General features: G+C 40.3%; 1 protein-coding gene across 2 annotated transcripts in view; it reads left to right on the top strand.

Annotated features, from left to right (window-relative positions):
• gng7 (guanine nucleotide binding protein (G protein), gamma 7) overlaps positions 1-15,820 on the top strand; it is a 29,025-nt gene extending 13,205 nt beyond the window's left edge. For both annotated transcript variants that reach the window (XM_056743990.1, XM_056743991.1), the window contains exons 3-4: positions 10,933-11,054; positions 12,761-15,820. In XM_056743990.1, the coding sequence (XP_056599968.1) occupies positions 10,974-11,054; positions 12,761-12,886 (207 nt within the window). In that variant the 5' untranslated portion in view covers positions 10,933-10,973 and the 3' untranslated portion in view covers positions 12,887-15,820. The remainder of the gene's footprint in view (positions 1-10,932; positions 11,055-12,760) is intronic.
• Positions 15,821-17,651: the final 1,831 nt, after the last annotated feature.

Below are 17,651 nucleotides of genomic sequence, written 5' to 3'. Positions count from 1 at the left end.
CCATGGCCAAAGGTTTAGCATGTGCACATCAGCGATGTAGATAACCAGTTATCATGGGTTTAAGTGATGCAGTAAATATAGCGCGAGAACGTGTGATTAAAGACCAGTTACAGTGCTGTATTCTGACTTTAACATTTTTTTGGTCTTATGCTAAAATGGCAACTCTTATTATTTAGGGCATTACAACACCTGACTTGACTAACTTTAAATTTCCATCTGGCGTTATTTTATCGCAACAAAAGCAATGCTTCGCACATTATCGCATGGCCAGGCTGTTTATTATCAATGGGTCTTTTAGCACCCTTTTCTTTCAGGCCATAGTTTGCATTCTCCGTGCAAGCTTTATACAAACAGGGAGCACATGTGCTAGAGTCAATTACAGTCTTGGCACTGAGGGTGGCTTGTTTGGGAAAGCAGGAGCGAGGTTCGACACCTGCGCAGCTGATATCTGCAGCAGCTCCTCACAGCTGGGCTCCCGTTGGGACCAGGCTCGGACCCACCCAGGGCCTCCACCGCCATGCATGTGAACCGCCTGCTTTAGGCAGTTTCACGACAGAGGTGCGAAGTGACCTGCCATATATCTTCCTAATGCCCTGCTGTTTTAGGTTGCAGCAGACGCAGTGAATGGACGTCGACCGGCTCGGAACAATCTTTCCCATTCTCTCTCTCCCTCAATTACAAAACCACAGATGACATGGGTACCTTAATAAAGCTGCCTTAGTAATTATTAAGATCTGTCTCCGAGTCATGTGCAATTGATTCCATGTGCCCCAGCAGGGACTGAAATGTTCCTCCTACACAATAATGACTTGTTCTACCTGGTTTGAGAAAGGTCTGAACGATCTCCGCTTGGTGTGCGGCCTTCGATTGAATATCATCTTTATAGGATCTGTTCTGTTTCTATGGTTGCATATGCGTTTATATATATTAAATTAATGTATAGATATTTAAAAGAAATGCAGTGTGTATTAATATCGACATTGTTGGCTCTTTCAGTAAATTATTTTTTTATGGGATTTTTTTTAATAAGTGGTGAAAGATTAATGAAGAAGTTACTTTGTTAAATAACAGTTAATTATTTTATGATAGCTTAATATAAAGTTTAATTTATAAATTAGTAATTATTGTTAATAATACATGGATTATTTGACAAACTGAAAAAATAAATAGCTAGATTAATTGAATATTAAAAACAAGGTAGATTAGTCGATTAATCAAAAGAACAAAAGATAGATTAAACAATTAAAGAAAAGAAGGACCTAGATTAATCGATTGATAAATAACTGTTAGTTGCAGCTTTTGTCATTAGTCATTTATTTTAAACCGGCATAATAATTATTATGTGTATATGTACCATATCATAGTCATCAGCTTTTGCTTAATCCTGCTCGTTCGGACTTACTTCAATTTCGTTGCAGATTCATGTGATCTATGTTTTATGTGACATTTTTTGTCACACGGCAACATAGACTCTGTGTGTTTGTGATATATATATTTTGTTCGAAATAAATACATTTAAAAAATCATAGAGGTCTGTATTTGTGTTTCAGAACTATACAGAGTTATGTTTTTGTCTCACTTTTATTTATTTCTATTCAGAGCAGACACATTATGTGCATCATGGGGCACAGCGGTCAGCCTTTAGCAGAACTGTGGCAGTTGTATTACATCACTCAAGTTGTTCCAGAGAACTGTGTGAAGAAAGAGAGATTAGCTCTCTGGCAGTGTAGATCAGCACAATGTCACATCCTGGTGCTGTAACATCAGATTGAAGACTGAAGAGGAAGAGCTTCCCAGTGAGGCTTTTGACCACGCATGGCAGCTTCCTTATAACTTTGCACAGCTTGCAAAGGTGTTTAAAATGATAAAAAGCTTTTTGCAAGCATACTGCAACATTTTCTACCACAGTTGACTGCGTAGACTAATGCAGGTTTCGTTTCGTTTCATTTGATTATTTTATGGCAGATGCTTATCTGTAAAACTTGACTGGCGTTCCCAACAGTGCTGTTGCTTTAGTGAAGTGTTAAGAGCAGAAAAGGAAAGGGCGTGCACAGGCTCTTGCGTCATAGGCTGCCTTGACTGGCTGTGTCTCGCGTCATCTCAAATATCTCCCAACCTCCACATATGGGCATTCCTGCAAGGACGGATCCAGCAGAACGCTCTCGGCTTTCAAACCAGTCCTGGTTGTTTGGCAACTCCATGATAAACGTCAGATTGTCAACAAAAATGCTTTCACCACATGTCTTCGATATTCACAATACGGTGCAAAGTCAGATTAAACGTCTGCTCGGTCGTAGGACCAGAACAGTGGATTCTGTCCTATATTAGGCTCAGAATCCCCTGCCACTCACGCTTACTGGAAGCCATGGGTCGGGCCCCTCAGGAGTTCCCCGCTTCCGTCTACACCACGTCCTCTGCCCATATAAGGAAGCGGATGGAGGAGGAAGTCGGCTGTTGAGAAGCCGGTTAGTCAGATTCTCTACTCAGCACCGTGTGCTTGTTTACCAGCTGAGCACAATGGTTATTGGCACCTGGCTCTCACCTCAAAGGCGGTGTTTGCGTCCAGCGTGCACGCACATCAAATGGAAGCCACGTGTTTGCACGAGTGACCCAGGGAGTGAAAAGACCCTCTTACTCACAAAGGGTCTCATAAGCATGTACAGCTTGTGAATCATGAAAGACTCGGGCCGTCTTGTAAACACACATTTCTCAGAATAGCCGGAGGGCAAGAGACTGTACTTTTTTTGTCGTGGTGCAGATGATTATCAGGTTGTGCACCTTCCTGTGCACGGTCACTTACAGTGTCTCGCAGCATTTCTAGGAGTTGTCATGCAATCGAGCATTTCTTTTTGTCACAATCATTGTTGCATGTACGCATCCGTAATGTAAAAAATGTCACCAGTGAGGTGGATCCGGAGAGGGCGCGTCTCTCCCACACATACTCTCTGTTTAGACTAGATGCACTTCCTGACCTCAGGCTCCTGTCGCCCGCATCCCAGGCGCTGTTGGGACAAGTTATGGTTCATTTTTCCTCCTCCCCACGCATGAACCTCACCCTGGCGTCTCTTGCGCAGTCTGCAAAGAGACGTCTGCTCCCTAAAACCTTTCAGATCTTCGCTGAAAAAAACCCTTTTCTGACAAGTTGTTTGTTGGTGGCGGGGGGGTTGTGTATTTTCAGGCCTGGCTCTTAAATGAGTATTTTCCCAGATAGCACAGCCTAGTCTGCTAAAGATCTGGGAAACATCTGCTGTGTAAAAACATCTGATAAACATCTTAGAAAGAGCAAATTTGCACGCAAACAGGGCTCGATATTAACGCTTGTCCGGGACAAGTGAATGTTTTATATGGGCGAGCGAGAGATCATTTTACTTGCCCGACTGGACAAGTAACTTGAAAAATGAAATAACAACAGTGCGACATATATGTAGAATAATATGCACCGCACTGAGTCCATGTAACTGCATGCGGACGCGGAAACCTGTTATTTAAGTCGTCTGGCTGTTCTGCGTGACCGAGTGAATTATGTGCACTGTTTAACATACAACACAAGTGATGCTCGAGGATTTATAGGAGTCTGCACTGTATGAGGATATGAACATATGAACTTCATCTCCAGTCAGAGAGTTTATTTTACGAGCGTTTTACTGTTTGAGTGAAGCTATCGACAAACACACAAAAAACCTGTCAGAATAAAAGTCCCGTTAAATTGAACACTTCAGACAAAAAGTACTGTAGTGTACTATAGTATTTGGTTTTGAAAATTTTACTGCCCTTGTAGCGAATTGATAAACACTGTATACTATAGTAAAGTTCAAAAACAATAGTATCTAAGAATTTTTCTGCAGTTCACTATAGTATACTTCAGTAATTTATGTGGACAACTTGTACCACTATTTTATAGTTAAAAGGGAAACGTATACAAACAAATGTAGGGAGTCTAAAAATGATATGGCCCTAATTTATTCATCCGTGTGTAACATTAATGTCCTTATTCAGTTACCTGTCTATTCATGATGAAATGCACTTGCATATTTTTTTAAATGAGGATAACAGACGATTTATACACAGTTTGGCCTGTGCTACGAAACTTTAAACCTTTCTAGCACCAGTGGCATGTGCAAAAAAGGTTAACCTACAGCCTTAACACTAATAATAATTACTGCTTGTCTTTGTTTTATAGCAGTCACGGAGACTAGGCCTATAACCAAAATAAGGTGGCGAAAGCGGAACTAGATAAAATGCTTAGAAGCAAACTTAACCAATCTAGATCAGGAATAATTATGTTGAGAATTTAAATTAAATATTTTTTTTATCGTTGAACAAGTGATTTTTGTACTTGGACAAGTGAATTAATGTCAAGTGGCGATTCTAAATCATGAACATCTTACAGACATCATTCAGACGTCTATAATATGACATCTGACAGCAGACATCTGAAGAGACGTATTGCAAATCAGCAAATGATGATAATTGCGAACATCAAATAAACTTCTTTTAGATGTATGTGTCCCATCATGGTTTTGCTAGAGCGAACTGCTAAAAGTGTATTAAAAGCTGTTGCGTAATATACTTGAAAAATGAAACAATGCATAGTTTTGTGGACTAGTTTCGCATGCATTGACATCAACGTGCTCTTGCATTCTCTTTCGGTTATGTCCGTATTGTTTCCGCTGATCAATGGGAATATTTCATATGGTTTCTGTTCTTTTAAGACCCATTATGTTGGCTATTGTACGTTGTTTGCATTAGTATACTATTCATGCGTTTCAGTGCTTTTGATCACACGATTTCTAGTCTCAATACTTTCTTGCACTCTGAGACACAAACTGCATTGGACGGCATTCCTGTAATTCTTTAACTATTTAAACAAAAAGCCTTCCCAACCATTTTTGCACCGCTGGGCAATTTAATGGTATTATCATAAAGTGGCTTGACTAAAGCGAGTCATAGTCTCAAATCCCTCTTTTGTCCGCCCCACTGTCAAACAAGTTTCTGACTGGGTGTTGTTGGTACCACCGAGTGATGCACGCACATGCAATGCCAGCTACACCTGTCTGATCAAACGTTTGGCTGGGGTGTTGCCCACATCGCACCTGTCCCGACTGCAAGAATTCCGCATCATTGCAATAGTAATAAAGTTGTATCGACCAAACGCACTTTGGTACTTTTAGTATTACAAAAGACTGCAAAGCACTCCCAGAATTGTCATTGTTCGAGTACCCGATCATTTTTTTTTGACACCACACACGTGCCTGACAGACATTGTATATGCACGTCCAAACAATTTCCTTCCTCTTTGGTCATTTGTCCCTCACCAAGACTCGGCTGTCTATTTTTCTGTCTGTCTGGTCATGAGACCGTCTGTGCTTTTGTCTCTCTATTCATACAGAGGCTTGCCCCCCCCCCCCCCACACCCACGTTGCTGAGACCTCGCTGTGCACATGCGTGCTATATTGAGCAAACGCTCCATCACATGATCTCTGCAGGGAGATGAGAAATCCCGTTTATTTTTCCCTTGTTTTTCCCTTCCCTCCCCTTCTCCTCCCCCTGTTTCTTGCAAATGCGTTGATATCCTGGAATCTCCTGTCAAGCAGTTCTGACATTTTGCTTGGCAGCTGATCAAGCGGCGCATGTTTTTCGGTTTCTGATTCCTGTAAGGAGACAGTTGAGCGAGCTTATTAAAGAGAGGGGAGGTGGAACAATAACAGTCGTGCTGTTTAGAGTCGCCCGTGCACGCAGCAAGGTTATTGAACTGTCATTAGTAACAAAAACTCTTATCTGCTGTTCGTGAAATGTTCCTTTGTAAATAGTCGCAGTGTTTACTGTTGCTTATAGGTCAGAAGAGGAAATTAAGAGCTTTTATGAACCGAGCTTGTTTTGACTGTAAATTCTGGTTGGTTGAGTTGCATTTAAAGGAATCATACAATTTAGATAAACGCACAACTGACTGCACATTCTATAACAATGCACCAGAAGGCTATGAGGCATACAATAATAAGCTGTTTTACTTAGCTTAATATAGATGAACTGTGCCATTAACTAACTATGCTAACTGTTATCAAAGATTATAGACATTAATAAGCGGTCACAGCTTTGTTATTTTGAACGGGGCAAAGTGTAACATTTATTACTGGTCAGTCATTGCACATGTGCAGTAGCTAAAGCAACATGGCAAAACGGTTTTAGTGCAATCTGACCTTAAAGGTCAAATGTGTATTTTTTTGTTAGAGGATCTATTGACAGAAATGCTATATGATATACATAACTATGTCATCAGAGACGTATAAAGATCTTACATAACGAAGCGTTATGATTTTATTACCTAAGAACAAGCTATTTATATCAACATACACCGCGGATCCCCATGCATTGAGTCCACCATGTAGTTTCTACAGTAGCCCTAAACGGACAAACTGCTCTAGGGATCGCGTTTCGTAAATAAATCTCTTTCAGCATAGAAGGAAAATGTGATGACATCTTAGTTTTGACATCTTCAGACACTGTGCATTGAAAGGGAGGGGTGAAGTGAGCCATTGGTTGCAATTCGCAACCTCACCACTAGTTAAGAATATGTATGGTACACTTATACAATACAATACAATACAATACAATTTTATTTATATAGCACAATTTAAAAACACCCGAAGGTGACCAAAGTGATTCACGAAATGACGACAATCAAAAATTTTTAACGCACAACATAAATAGTCAATAAATAAAACACAAGCTGTAACATAGGCGACGGGTTACTTAATGCCAAGCTTACACGCTGTAACTTAATGTCAGGTTTGGAAGTTGTATTAGGCACATTTGCACAATACTAAAAAAATAAGTGATATGCAATAACTTTGTTGTGGTATATATGATAGAGCTAAAGTTTGTAAAATAAATTAAATGATATCAAAATCAAAGAGCATAGAAAAAGATGGACGACACTTCCCCCAGTTACTTCCACTGTAGAAAATGACGCCTTAACTTTTCATAGATGGCCGCTGACCTACTGCATTGATGACATGATTTGGAGTCATAAGCGCAAGCTAAAGCCGTGGTATCAAAGTCCCACCCATATTCCCTAATGACTCAAACGGAAATTAAGAGGTCGCCCCATTTTATAACATCTTCCATAACTAACACCAAACTTTTTAGAAAAGCAAACTTTTGAACATATATCAACATAATACTAACAAAGTAAAAAAAAGCAGAAACCACTTTTGCCAGAAAAGTATTTGAAGTGCAATATTTACATGGAGAGGGCAGTGTGAATGACTTATACTGCATCCGCAGCCACGAGGGGTCGATTCAATTGCGTTTGCTCCACTTGTTGCAGCTCGTTGCAATATTGCGTACTGCGATATATCGATATATCTTGCAGCCCTATACATTGCATCCAAAATGTGGATACTGACTTCTTGTTTGATTCTGACTTCCAGGCTGTGGTCACCTGCGGACCACGTGCCACAATTCCATTGGCCTCAAAAATCAGTTAGTCTTTTAAAAGTATGAGACATCTTCCCCATTCAGGCTCGATGGGCCGTTGGTCACAATCCGTTGATAGAGCCAGAACACTCACTTTTTTCCCTCTCTCCCCCCTTTTCCCATCACACTTCTTGTTCAGAACAGTCATACACGGTCTTCCCGCCAAACACTGCGCCTCAGCCAAAAGGCCAGCAGCGTAGAAGCATGGAGCCTGGTGACTAAACAAGTCGGCACGATGCCGTCAGGTGGCCGTTACAGTCTTTTTGATTTAACACCACGTTGTGAGGCTTGATTGGAAAGCTGGCGGGTGCTGCCGCCTCGCTTTGAACTAAGATTGAGCCTGCAAAGCTGCACATATCCAGGCAGACTGCGACTGAACACTGCGGCTTAGAGCAACATACTGCAGAATCTGCATGCTTCACATTCTCACTTGACCACTGTTTACATCCTGCGTCCTACATGTAGCACTGATCTTGGCTTGCAGGGGAATACCAAAACACTACGGGGATACGTTATTGGGAGAGTATAGCTGTGGGTTAACCATTTGGGATTTATTTGAAAGAAAGCATGAACATTTTAGTAAACGTTTGCTAGGTTTTAGTATTCCTTTAAGAATAGTAATAGTATTATGACGCTCTTGTTCAGTGTTAGTGTATCTATTCACCGCAGTGTTTCAGTTACTTTTTTGGCACAGAATATGCTTACATGTTGAAGTGGCTGAAAACAGCACAAGCAATGAAGGGTGGGGTGCAGCTTTCTAATGAAGGGAAAAACGGCCACTCGGCCCCCTCCCATATGAATTCCACGGAGCGGAGAAAGAGGCGCCTGTTTAGGAGAGTCCGCACGGCGCTGCAAACCGCGCAGTTATGCGAAGAAGAAGTGTTTGCGATTGCACGTGAGTCTGCTTCCAGCTCAGAGAGAGTGAATGTATGTGTTAATAATCCTCACTAGCTCTGAGCGGAAAATAAAGTAACGTGTGGATTAAGGGTGCTCGGTGGTGCTTTGTGACTTGGCCGAACTCTCTGTAATTTTACACATTTACACACATGTTTTTATACAAAGGGGCTTTCAGTGCATTCAGGCTATGCATCTGATCTGTATGTGGGTTCTATAAGTATCAAATTTAAGACCTTTGTGCAGTTAACCCGTTTCGTCCTGTGGCTCTTTCTGTTGCTCAACTGTTAGTGCATGGCGCTCGCAACAGCAAGGTGTTGGGTTCAATCTCAGGAACGCACAACTTGAGAGGATGAACATCTGCCAAATGCATACGGAAGTCTAATGGGTAATATATGCATAGGGAATATGTAAATAAGCGATTGCAAATTTGAGGTTGCATTATTTTGCATCAGGAAGTGTAGTGCGATATTTAACACGTGTCCAGAGGTTCACGATTAATTGTGATCGCAAAAAGCTTTTTCCATCATTTGTAAAATCATTGTGATTTTCATGTGTTAATATTAAGCACAAAACATCATCTTGATATCATCAAAAGACGTTCACTCGATCATTTATGTGGATGATAGGACGCTTTGAAATCCGGAGTCACAGAAGTTCAACAGCAGCAAATTTTAACATACTATAACGTATAATGATAAATATGATGAATGCATTAAAATAACGTTATAATAAAAATGCTGAAGTGAGATAATAAAAAAATATGTGAACTGACCGAATAACCGTTATTCCAATTTTTGAGCAAAATAATCGTTATGATCGTTTTCTCCTATTCAGGGTTCCCAAGGGTCATGGAATTTCTGGAATGTCATGGATTTTAAAATAACTTTTCCAGACATTGAAAGCCATGATTTTTTTTTTGTGGAAGTCATGGAACATCATGGAAACAAAAAGTAATTTTGTTTCAATTTATCGAAAAGTGATATTTCTATACTGTCTTTTTTCGTTTTCTTAACTCATTTTTGCGTTTTGTTATGCTTATCTTCAGCGCCATTTTATTCCCTTCCTGCTTGTCACCTGCCAATCACTTTAGTCAAATGCAGTCACCTGTACCTCTTAACTAAGGCAGAAGGCCAGGAAAATGTACATTTGGGTTACTTTGGTTAAAAAACGACAACGTCAAACTCACGTTTCATTCATTATAGGTCATGGAAATTCAGGTTTTAAGTCAGTGAAAGTCATTGAATTTGACATTTGGCTTAGAGAGGGAACCCTGACTATTACCAAAGATTCTGCAGCATACATTCTCCCGTCATCTCTCACTTAGCACTCAGGATGTGCACTGAATAGGGTTCAATGTCAGCAGCCTACGTGGTGCACTCCATGGCTCCATATATCCAAACCTTGTGCCAAATGTTTTCCTGTCTGGGTTTTCTTAAAAAATAAAGGAAGACGTGGTTGGAAAGAAAGAACCGAGCAGAGATCTTCCTTCATAAGGACTGTATGTTTAAATCAATACAGCAATGTGCTGGACAGGGCTGCAGTTCAATATGCCGGTGCCTATTTCCTGGAATGCAGCAGGCCGTGAAAGAGACTGTGTTTGCCGTGACAAGACAAAGCCCAGGCACTAAGCAACATGTGTTAAGCGCTACGATCCTTCTAGGAAAGTCCTGGAAAGCCGGGGGTACGCCGCTGATTTAAGAGTGCGTGTGGAGAGCGAAAGGGGCGCTTGTATAAGGAGCGTGTTTGTGTGGAGAGAGAACGAAACCTTTCATTGCCTCCAGTGTTTCCTCCGCGTCTGCGGTTACTTTGATACTCGCCTCTCTGTGGGTGTCCTGTTATTAAACTGTGCACATCTTGGCGTAAGTGCTTTTTAAAAAGACCTCTCGGCGAACGTGTATGTGAAAGGCTCGCGTTGTGCAAGATGCTGTTTGACCGCATTCAAAACTGTTTATAGTTTAGATGAACTCAAGATAACTTCGGCTGTATTGTTACCTTGCTGGAGTTTTCCAAAGCAAGACCTTGAAGTTGTCAACGGTACAAAAGATGTTCTCTGCACAAGGCGGACCCGCAACCTTATGTTGCGCCTATTTTTGATCGTAACTGAACCGCTGTCGGAAATATAAACTGTTTTTTTCCGACACATGAAGCTTTTTAGCTGTTCGGAACACTTGGTCCCAAAACAAAGAGGGAGAGGATGAGTCTGTGAGCCTCGCAGCACAACTGCACCTGTTTTCAGTCGTAGAAAACTGATTGATGGGCATGTTGATCTGGGTGGTCCAGACTGTGTGGTCAACGCTGTCAGATAGTTTCTGTGATATACATGTTCACTGCGCTAAGCCGTTTAAGAGGTTTGACTTATTGAGAGACATGACTGTAAGTGAAATATTTTGCATATTTGCCGTCCTTGCACGTGTCATTTTGAGGCTTTCTGCAGTCGTAAAGAAAACAACCCGCAAGTAGTGTTTTATCTCGTACTTCTATCCTATACATCGTCTGCATGAAGTAGATGCCTGAAATTGTGTCTGCGCTTTAACCGTGACGCAACTTTTTTTGTTGCAGAATTTTCTCGCTTTTCCTGGCACGATAACCGATGGCAGAGAATGTCGACAACTAATAACATAGCGCAGGCCAGGAAGTTGGTGGAGCAGCTGAGGATCGAGGCTGGCATCGAACGCATCAAGGTACATGACGCATGCATGATTCTGTGTTACATTACAACTGTCAAGCATCACCTGTTTTGTCATGCGTTCATTTTGCAGCGATGACTAAACGTTATGCCATTTATCACGAGGCTGCTTGCCGCATAAATAATGGACCTGAAATATTGATTGGGGTTTAAAATTACGATATGTGAGTAGAAGGAGATGACAAAGCTCTAGATGAGAGACAGCTTGCACGGTGATGTGGCATATCAGTTGCCCGAAGCAGTGTTTACTGATATAGTTTAGTGGTCTTTACGTAATGGATTATCAAACCTCACAGTGTGATCAGGACTCGACGCAATGTGAAGAGCATTCTGTGAAAATATAACCTTGATGTCTTAAATAATGACTGTGTAGGATTTAAATCAGTAGGTGCATCTCAAATCGTACACTTATGCACTCTTCTACGCCATTTTGTTGTATAAATAGTGAGAGTAGTGCTTTCACATTGACAATTCTCAAAAAAGAAGTGCACTTTAAGTACCTGGATGATGCACTTTTTCAATTTTAAACATGAAGTGTGGTACTGTGGACATTTCACGCACTTAGCGGTCGCGTTTTCGCTTGCGTAGCGAGAGGGAGGCGGGGCTATACTGCTCCAGCAAAACTCTTATGCAGAGTGATAACCCTTCCGTCTGATGATGACTAAAGTAATGCTGGGCAAAACACAAAAACTCCATAAAATTTACAATTTACAAATTGGTATTTATTCACACACATTGTGCCGTAGTTCCGGTTAGCATAAAACCGTTTAGTATTCCATTTTTCGGACGATAGCATAGTGCATAGGGCTGCATGATTAATCGTATTTTAACTAAGCATAATCGTTGTGATATTAGTGTTTTAAGAGCAAGCACAAATCTCCTGATAATGTCGGAAAATCATCGCAAAGCTTGTATGTTTTAAACCGCCACATACATAAAACATTATGTCACTGCATTTCTACAATTTAAATACATTTTTGCAAAACCCACAGTCGAAAATGAAGGTTTACCAATGATTTATAAATGAATGAACAAGAAATTAAAAATAAAGAAGCAAGGTTTCATTCCGAAGGTCACAAAATGTTCAATTGTGGTGAAGTGTGTAGAGGATTGATTGCGCGTTTTGAAATACGGTGTTGAAGAAGTTCAATGACGGCAGGTTATAACATATTCTGAAGGAATAATATGCTGAAGGAAAATAATCGTATAAACGCTGATAAAAAATCAGCAAAATAACCATGATTATCATTTACTTATAGTGCATAGGTCATCATTTAGGAGTGTTTAGGTAAACGAAGTTCTAATATCTTTGTGCAAGGTAATAAAACTTTGTGTCCATAAAATCATTAATTTTAGTATTTATTATATTACAATTGAGTATGTTGTAGGATGTAGCATGTAGCATGAGGTAACAGTGATGTGAGGCAGGCTGTACACACGTCTATACAGTTTACATTCGGGTATGAAAAATAAAAGGCTTTCTGGTCGGCTCAGACTCGGTTCTGTTTCAGCTGGGTTTTTAACAATATAAATGAATTTATGAACATTGGGTTCGGGTAAGAAGTCGTTTGGGTCAATTTGGGTTGGGTACCAATCTTTGGACCAACATATTGAGCTGTGATGCGATTACGGGGAAAGCAAGGTCAAATCTTGCAATCCCGAAAAGACCAAAATTAAACCTCTCTTTGTGTTTCTCCTCAGGTGTCCAAAGCTGCCGCGGACCTCATGAGTTATTGCGAGCAGCACGCCCGCAGCGACCCTCTGCTGGTGGGGGTTCCCACCTCAGAGAACCCGTTCAAAGACAAGAAGCCTTGCATCATCCTATAGCTACTCTCTCTCCTTCAGCTATCTCAGTCCCAACAACGCCCATCCCCAGTCAATGGGCATTTCAGTCCAACACTTCTTTTACCTGGAATCCACAGTATTGTCCAGAAAATCAATGCCACACTCCGTCAGAATTAAAACAAAAGGCGGCAATGTCTGAACACCTAGCGTCATGTAGCCCGGCGTTGAGTGCGTCTATATGAATGAATATACGCACGCTTGCGTACTACACTTCACGCATATGGACTCACTTAACAGGAGGTGGCAGATTTTGAATTTGGAAACTATTTTCACAAGATTACACAGCGCAAATTACACTCTTTTTCAGTGCAGCTGGTGATGTTGCTAGCATAGGTGATAGAAGAGAGCGGTTACGCTGACTGACTAGCTGGCTAGCCCAGTAACACTGTGGTAAGCGCTTCAGTTCAGTATTAACCCTGCATCGCTACGTTTGATCCGCAAGCTAAAGGTTCATTTTAGATTTGTATGGCCAAAATGGAACCCAGGTATGCTCACCTTTATCAAAACGGCACATTTTCAAAAGGGATTCACAACATTAACCAGAGTTGCCAATAGTCTGTGAGCTGTAATTTTTCTTTTCGTGAATAACAACATGTTTTTTTTTCTAGCCTTTATACTATATTTCAGAATCCTTTGACACTAAGTTATGGAGTCATTTTATATTTCACAGAAAAAAAAACCTTATACGCCTTTCCAAGCCCCCTGAAATGGCAAACTCTTATTTCAGATGCCGGTTTGAAGAAAAACGAAACGTTTGCAACATTTGTGGTGAAAAATAGTCATTAGCCTTTAGTACCAGTGTTAAAGGTGTTAATAACAGAGGCTCAGCCCCGTACGAACGTGTCATTTCAAAAGAAACGTCCGAGCCCCGGCGTCAGCTAATCCTTTTCTCTAAAGCCAAACTTGATTGTAAAATCCACACAGAAGGAAAAAAAATGTACAAACTTTCTTTCGGATATGTTCAGAGGTGTTAACTTTGAGAATAGCTGTCTGGATTTGTTTGTTCCGATTTCTTCTTTCTATGGAAACATGGGATCTGGTCATTGAGTATGAAACTGTACAGTGTTTGATAACTAAAGCGCATTCATTTTTTTTGGTGGATGTTTTATCTTTTTGTAATCTTTGTGTAATATTTCTGTTTCCTCGCCACTCATATTTAACCTTTTGGTTCGTCCTCTTTGAAGCAGTGAAGGAAACGATGGACGACTCCAGTGCTCTTACATGGGTTACGCTTGGTCACCTGCGCCCTTCTAGGGAATGTGGAACGGATTGTTGACACTGTACACACAATGCCGTTAGGTGCTCAGGCCATTGTACCTGTTCCATATGTTTAAGGCACATATCATGAGGTGGTCTGTTGTTTGGATGTTCAGTGTTATACAACCGGTCAGTGGGTTTTGCCTCTGTCTCGTGCAAAATTGAAAGATCGGAGGGGGGTGCAAGGTCAAGCCACAACACTGAATGTGTCCATATGCACCCAGCACATGATCCGCGCTTGCCTGGAAGTGTTTAAGGGGTATGGCCCAGTGTGCAAAACAATCCTTGATAAGGAACAATACGAAGAAGAAGAGTAATGAGATTTGTGCCGAAACTAGAATCGCCCCATTATCCCTCCTTATACGACAAAAACAAGGACAGTGCAGCCAAGTGGGCCTTGGGAATAGTGTCGTACTGTAAGGGGGATAGAGGGGGGCCTGTGCTCTTCGCGGTCGACAGGATGTTGTCATCTGCCCTTGTTTGGCATGACGAAGATGCGTGTAGTGGTCACAAGTTGGTGCGAGTCATCCGGGAGGCCACCAAACAACAGAATCTCATCACTCCGTCAGTCAGCCTGCCGTGGACAGAGCAGTTTCGGTGACATCACTTCCTCTTTGGTGGAGCAGGATTGTTTGCGACATCTTTAGGTTGAAGTTGGTTTGAGCACGGCGCAGTTGTAGGGTTGTCGTGAAGTAGAGAGACGGAGATCTTGGATGGTCTTGCATTTGAAAAAGAATCTTGAGATACTTTGGAAAAGGAATAAAATGCAGCGTGTTATGAAATGAAGGGTTGTAATTGAAGCTTTTAAATTATTAGAAACTCACTCGCTTCTCCATGGCTAACCACATTACTACTAGGACACTTGGGGCCGAAGTCAGCATTAGGAAAAAGCCTTTGGAGAGGTGCATTAATTCACTTCTGACATGTAATGAGTGCTGAGGTATAGCGCTCAAGAATCGTTTATAAAGAAAGACATGACGTTTTTTCACCAGTTGCCAACTCGCTGTACAACATGTGATGGAATATCACTGGAGCAAACACTGTGAAATTCAGCTAAATTAAGTTTGCTTATCAGTTATGAGTTCTCCACCCTCTTGACTCACAGTGTCGGGATGCACTGCGCTCCAAAGTATTATTTTACCCTTTAGTATGCTCGCACCACCTGTGTAAGGTAACTCCTCATGCTTGGATTTAAAGACCGCGTATTCGTTTCGCTCGCTATGAAACCCGATGTATGCAAGGGAGCGCGCTCATTTCCACTTTGCGTCGCACACGGCAAGAACAACTAAGGTGCTGAGAAGGCCACGATACCTTAACCTCGATTCCTCGTTCCCAAACGTCATTTTCACACCATCGCGCTCCCTCGTGACCGCGAGAGATGAGATTTGGGCTTCGTGTGGGTAAAATCTGTAGCCGAGTCCTTAGCCAGTAGATTCGATCTCAGCCTGTCCCATTTCTTTGTGTTTTTTCCTGTGTATGCATATGTATCTTTCTGCCTTGATTATGAAGAAATATATCTATTTTTTGTAATTGTTCTTCTCGGATGTGCCATAAATCATGTTTTCTTGCACACTGTTAATATTTTGTGGATATTGCTGTTTAAAAAGGATGATATCAAAAAAGTAGACGAAATAAAGACAAAATGTTATTCTGCATCGACGGGAGCTGTCTCATGTGTTGTGCTTGAAAAAGGTGGCGTAGTCAGCCGGATCTCACAGGAATGTCTGAGAATGAGGTAGCGAATTCGTAGAAAACGTAGGATTGTTTAAAAACAACAACGATGCTCAACACCGTTACCTTAGTCAATGGTGCTAAAAGCTAATCGTACTAAAATGTACAACTGACATTAGCAACCTTGTAAAATAGCTTTGAACTGATATGAGATTGTGTGGTTAAAATTTGGAGTAGGATTATCACGAAATACAGTATTGGCAATAGCCGCGATATTTCACACATTGATAATATCAGAAATAATTCACTACTTGTAGTTTTGCAATAAGAACTACAATGGCTACAAAGTCTCTACACTCATATTTTAAGTTCCATTTATTGATCAAGAGAAAGCAAAAACAGGCAAGATTAAAGATACATTTTTGAAATTGTTCAAACTAATAACTTTGTATTAGGACCTATTGTGTTAATGTTCCTGTATGACATATCGCTTAGTTCTCACTGAACTCTCTGTAAGTCGCTTTGGATAAAAGCGTCTGTTAAATGACTACATGTTAATGTAAATTTGACTGGTTTATTTATTAAAAAAAAGTTTAATATTCATTGTGTGATATATCGCTCTTGAGAATTATGTCCACCACAATACATTTGTAGTGAAAAATCTGATATTGTGACAGCATCACTTTGGAGTATTTGTTTCAACCTCACCGTAGTTTGGTTACTATTGGACTGTTTCTTAAAAATGGTAAAATATATGAATTTTTGGGTAAGTGTTTATAAATATCTGATATAGCAGAGGGTTACTCGCTGTTATATTTCATGTCCTTCCTCAACAAAGACACTGTTTTCATTCTGTCACTTTAAGAATGATGTTTAATTCATTTACACTAAAACTTAACACTAAAGTTGGTTGTTAACATTACACCCTAAAAAACGGTTATATTAAAAAAAAAAGATGTACAATAACACGGTTACACCTTATATTAAGGTAAGAAAATGTATCATTGCCTACTTGGTTGTATATTAGTATGTATTAAGCACATGTTAATGCCTTTTTCTGCATTACCTCCCTTAATCCTACCCAATTCCTAAACCTAAAAACAACCTTATAAGCAGTAATTAGGAGTTTATTGAAGAAAAAGTCGTAGTTAATAGCGAGTTCATAGTGCGAATTGGTCCCAACACTAAAGTGTGACCAATAACACTTTTTGTAAAGTAATATGACTTGTTTTCCATGTTATTGTACACCCAACTTAAACCTGACCAGTAAATGTGCGGTCTTACCTGTAATTTAACATTTTTACCATATTTTCAGAAATACATGAAAGTCTGCTAAATAAAACATGAACAACAACGACTAATAATACACAATTTATTCATCTTTGTGCATGTTCATTTTTATCAAAACCTGCACATGTTTTCTTTAGTCAAAGTGAACATACATGAACAATTGTATGAAGATTAACTTACAGGTAGATTAAATGCAAATATTAAACAAATGCTGAAAAACTATGTTGCTAATGTATTTATTTTATTTATGTTTACAAATACTTCCTTCTTGTAAAGTGTCATTTCTTTTGCAAGATTTCGCTGTTTTGTGGCTTTTTTGTGGCGACATGCACCTGTCCAAAAAAAAGCTACGCTAGTACCACGTGTACTTTTTGTGTAAAATAACACTTGACTAAACTATACAACAAATATGCATGCGTCTTTCTTTGTTCTCTGGATCCTGTTGGTTGTGTTTACACATTTCAGCTGCATGTTGACCTTTTAGAAAGAAAGGCGCTTAACAAGGGGATAAACAAGGGGAAAAGGTGGT

This window comes from Triplophysa dalaica, chromosome 3 (assembly GCF_015846415.1).
Source record: "Triplophysa dalaica isolate WHDGS20190420 chromosome 3, ASM1584641v1, whole genome shotgun sequence".
Classification (NCBI taxonomy): Eukaryota; Metazoa; Chordata; class Actinopteri; order Cypriniformes; family Nemacheilidae; genus Triplophysa; species Triplophysa dalaica.
This window is presented reverse-complemented; position numbering and strand designations above follow the sequence as displayed.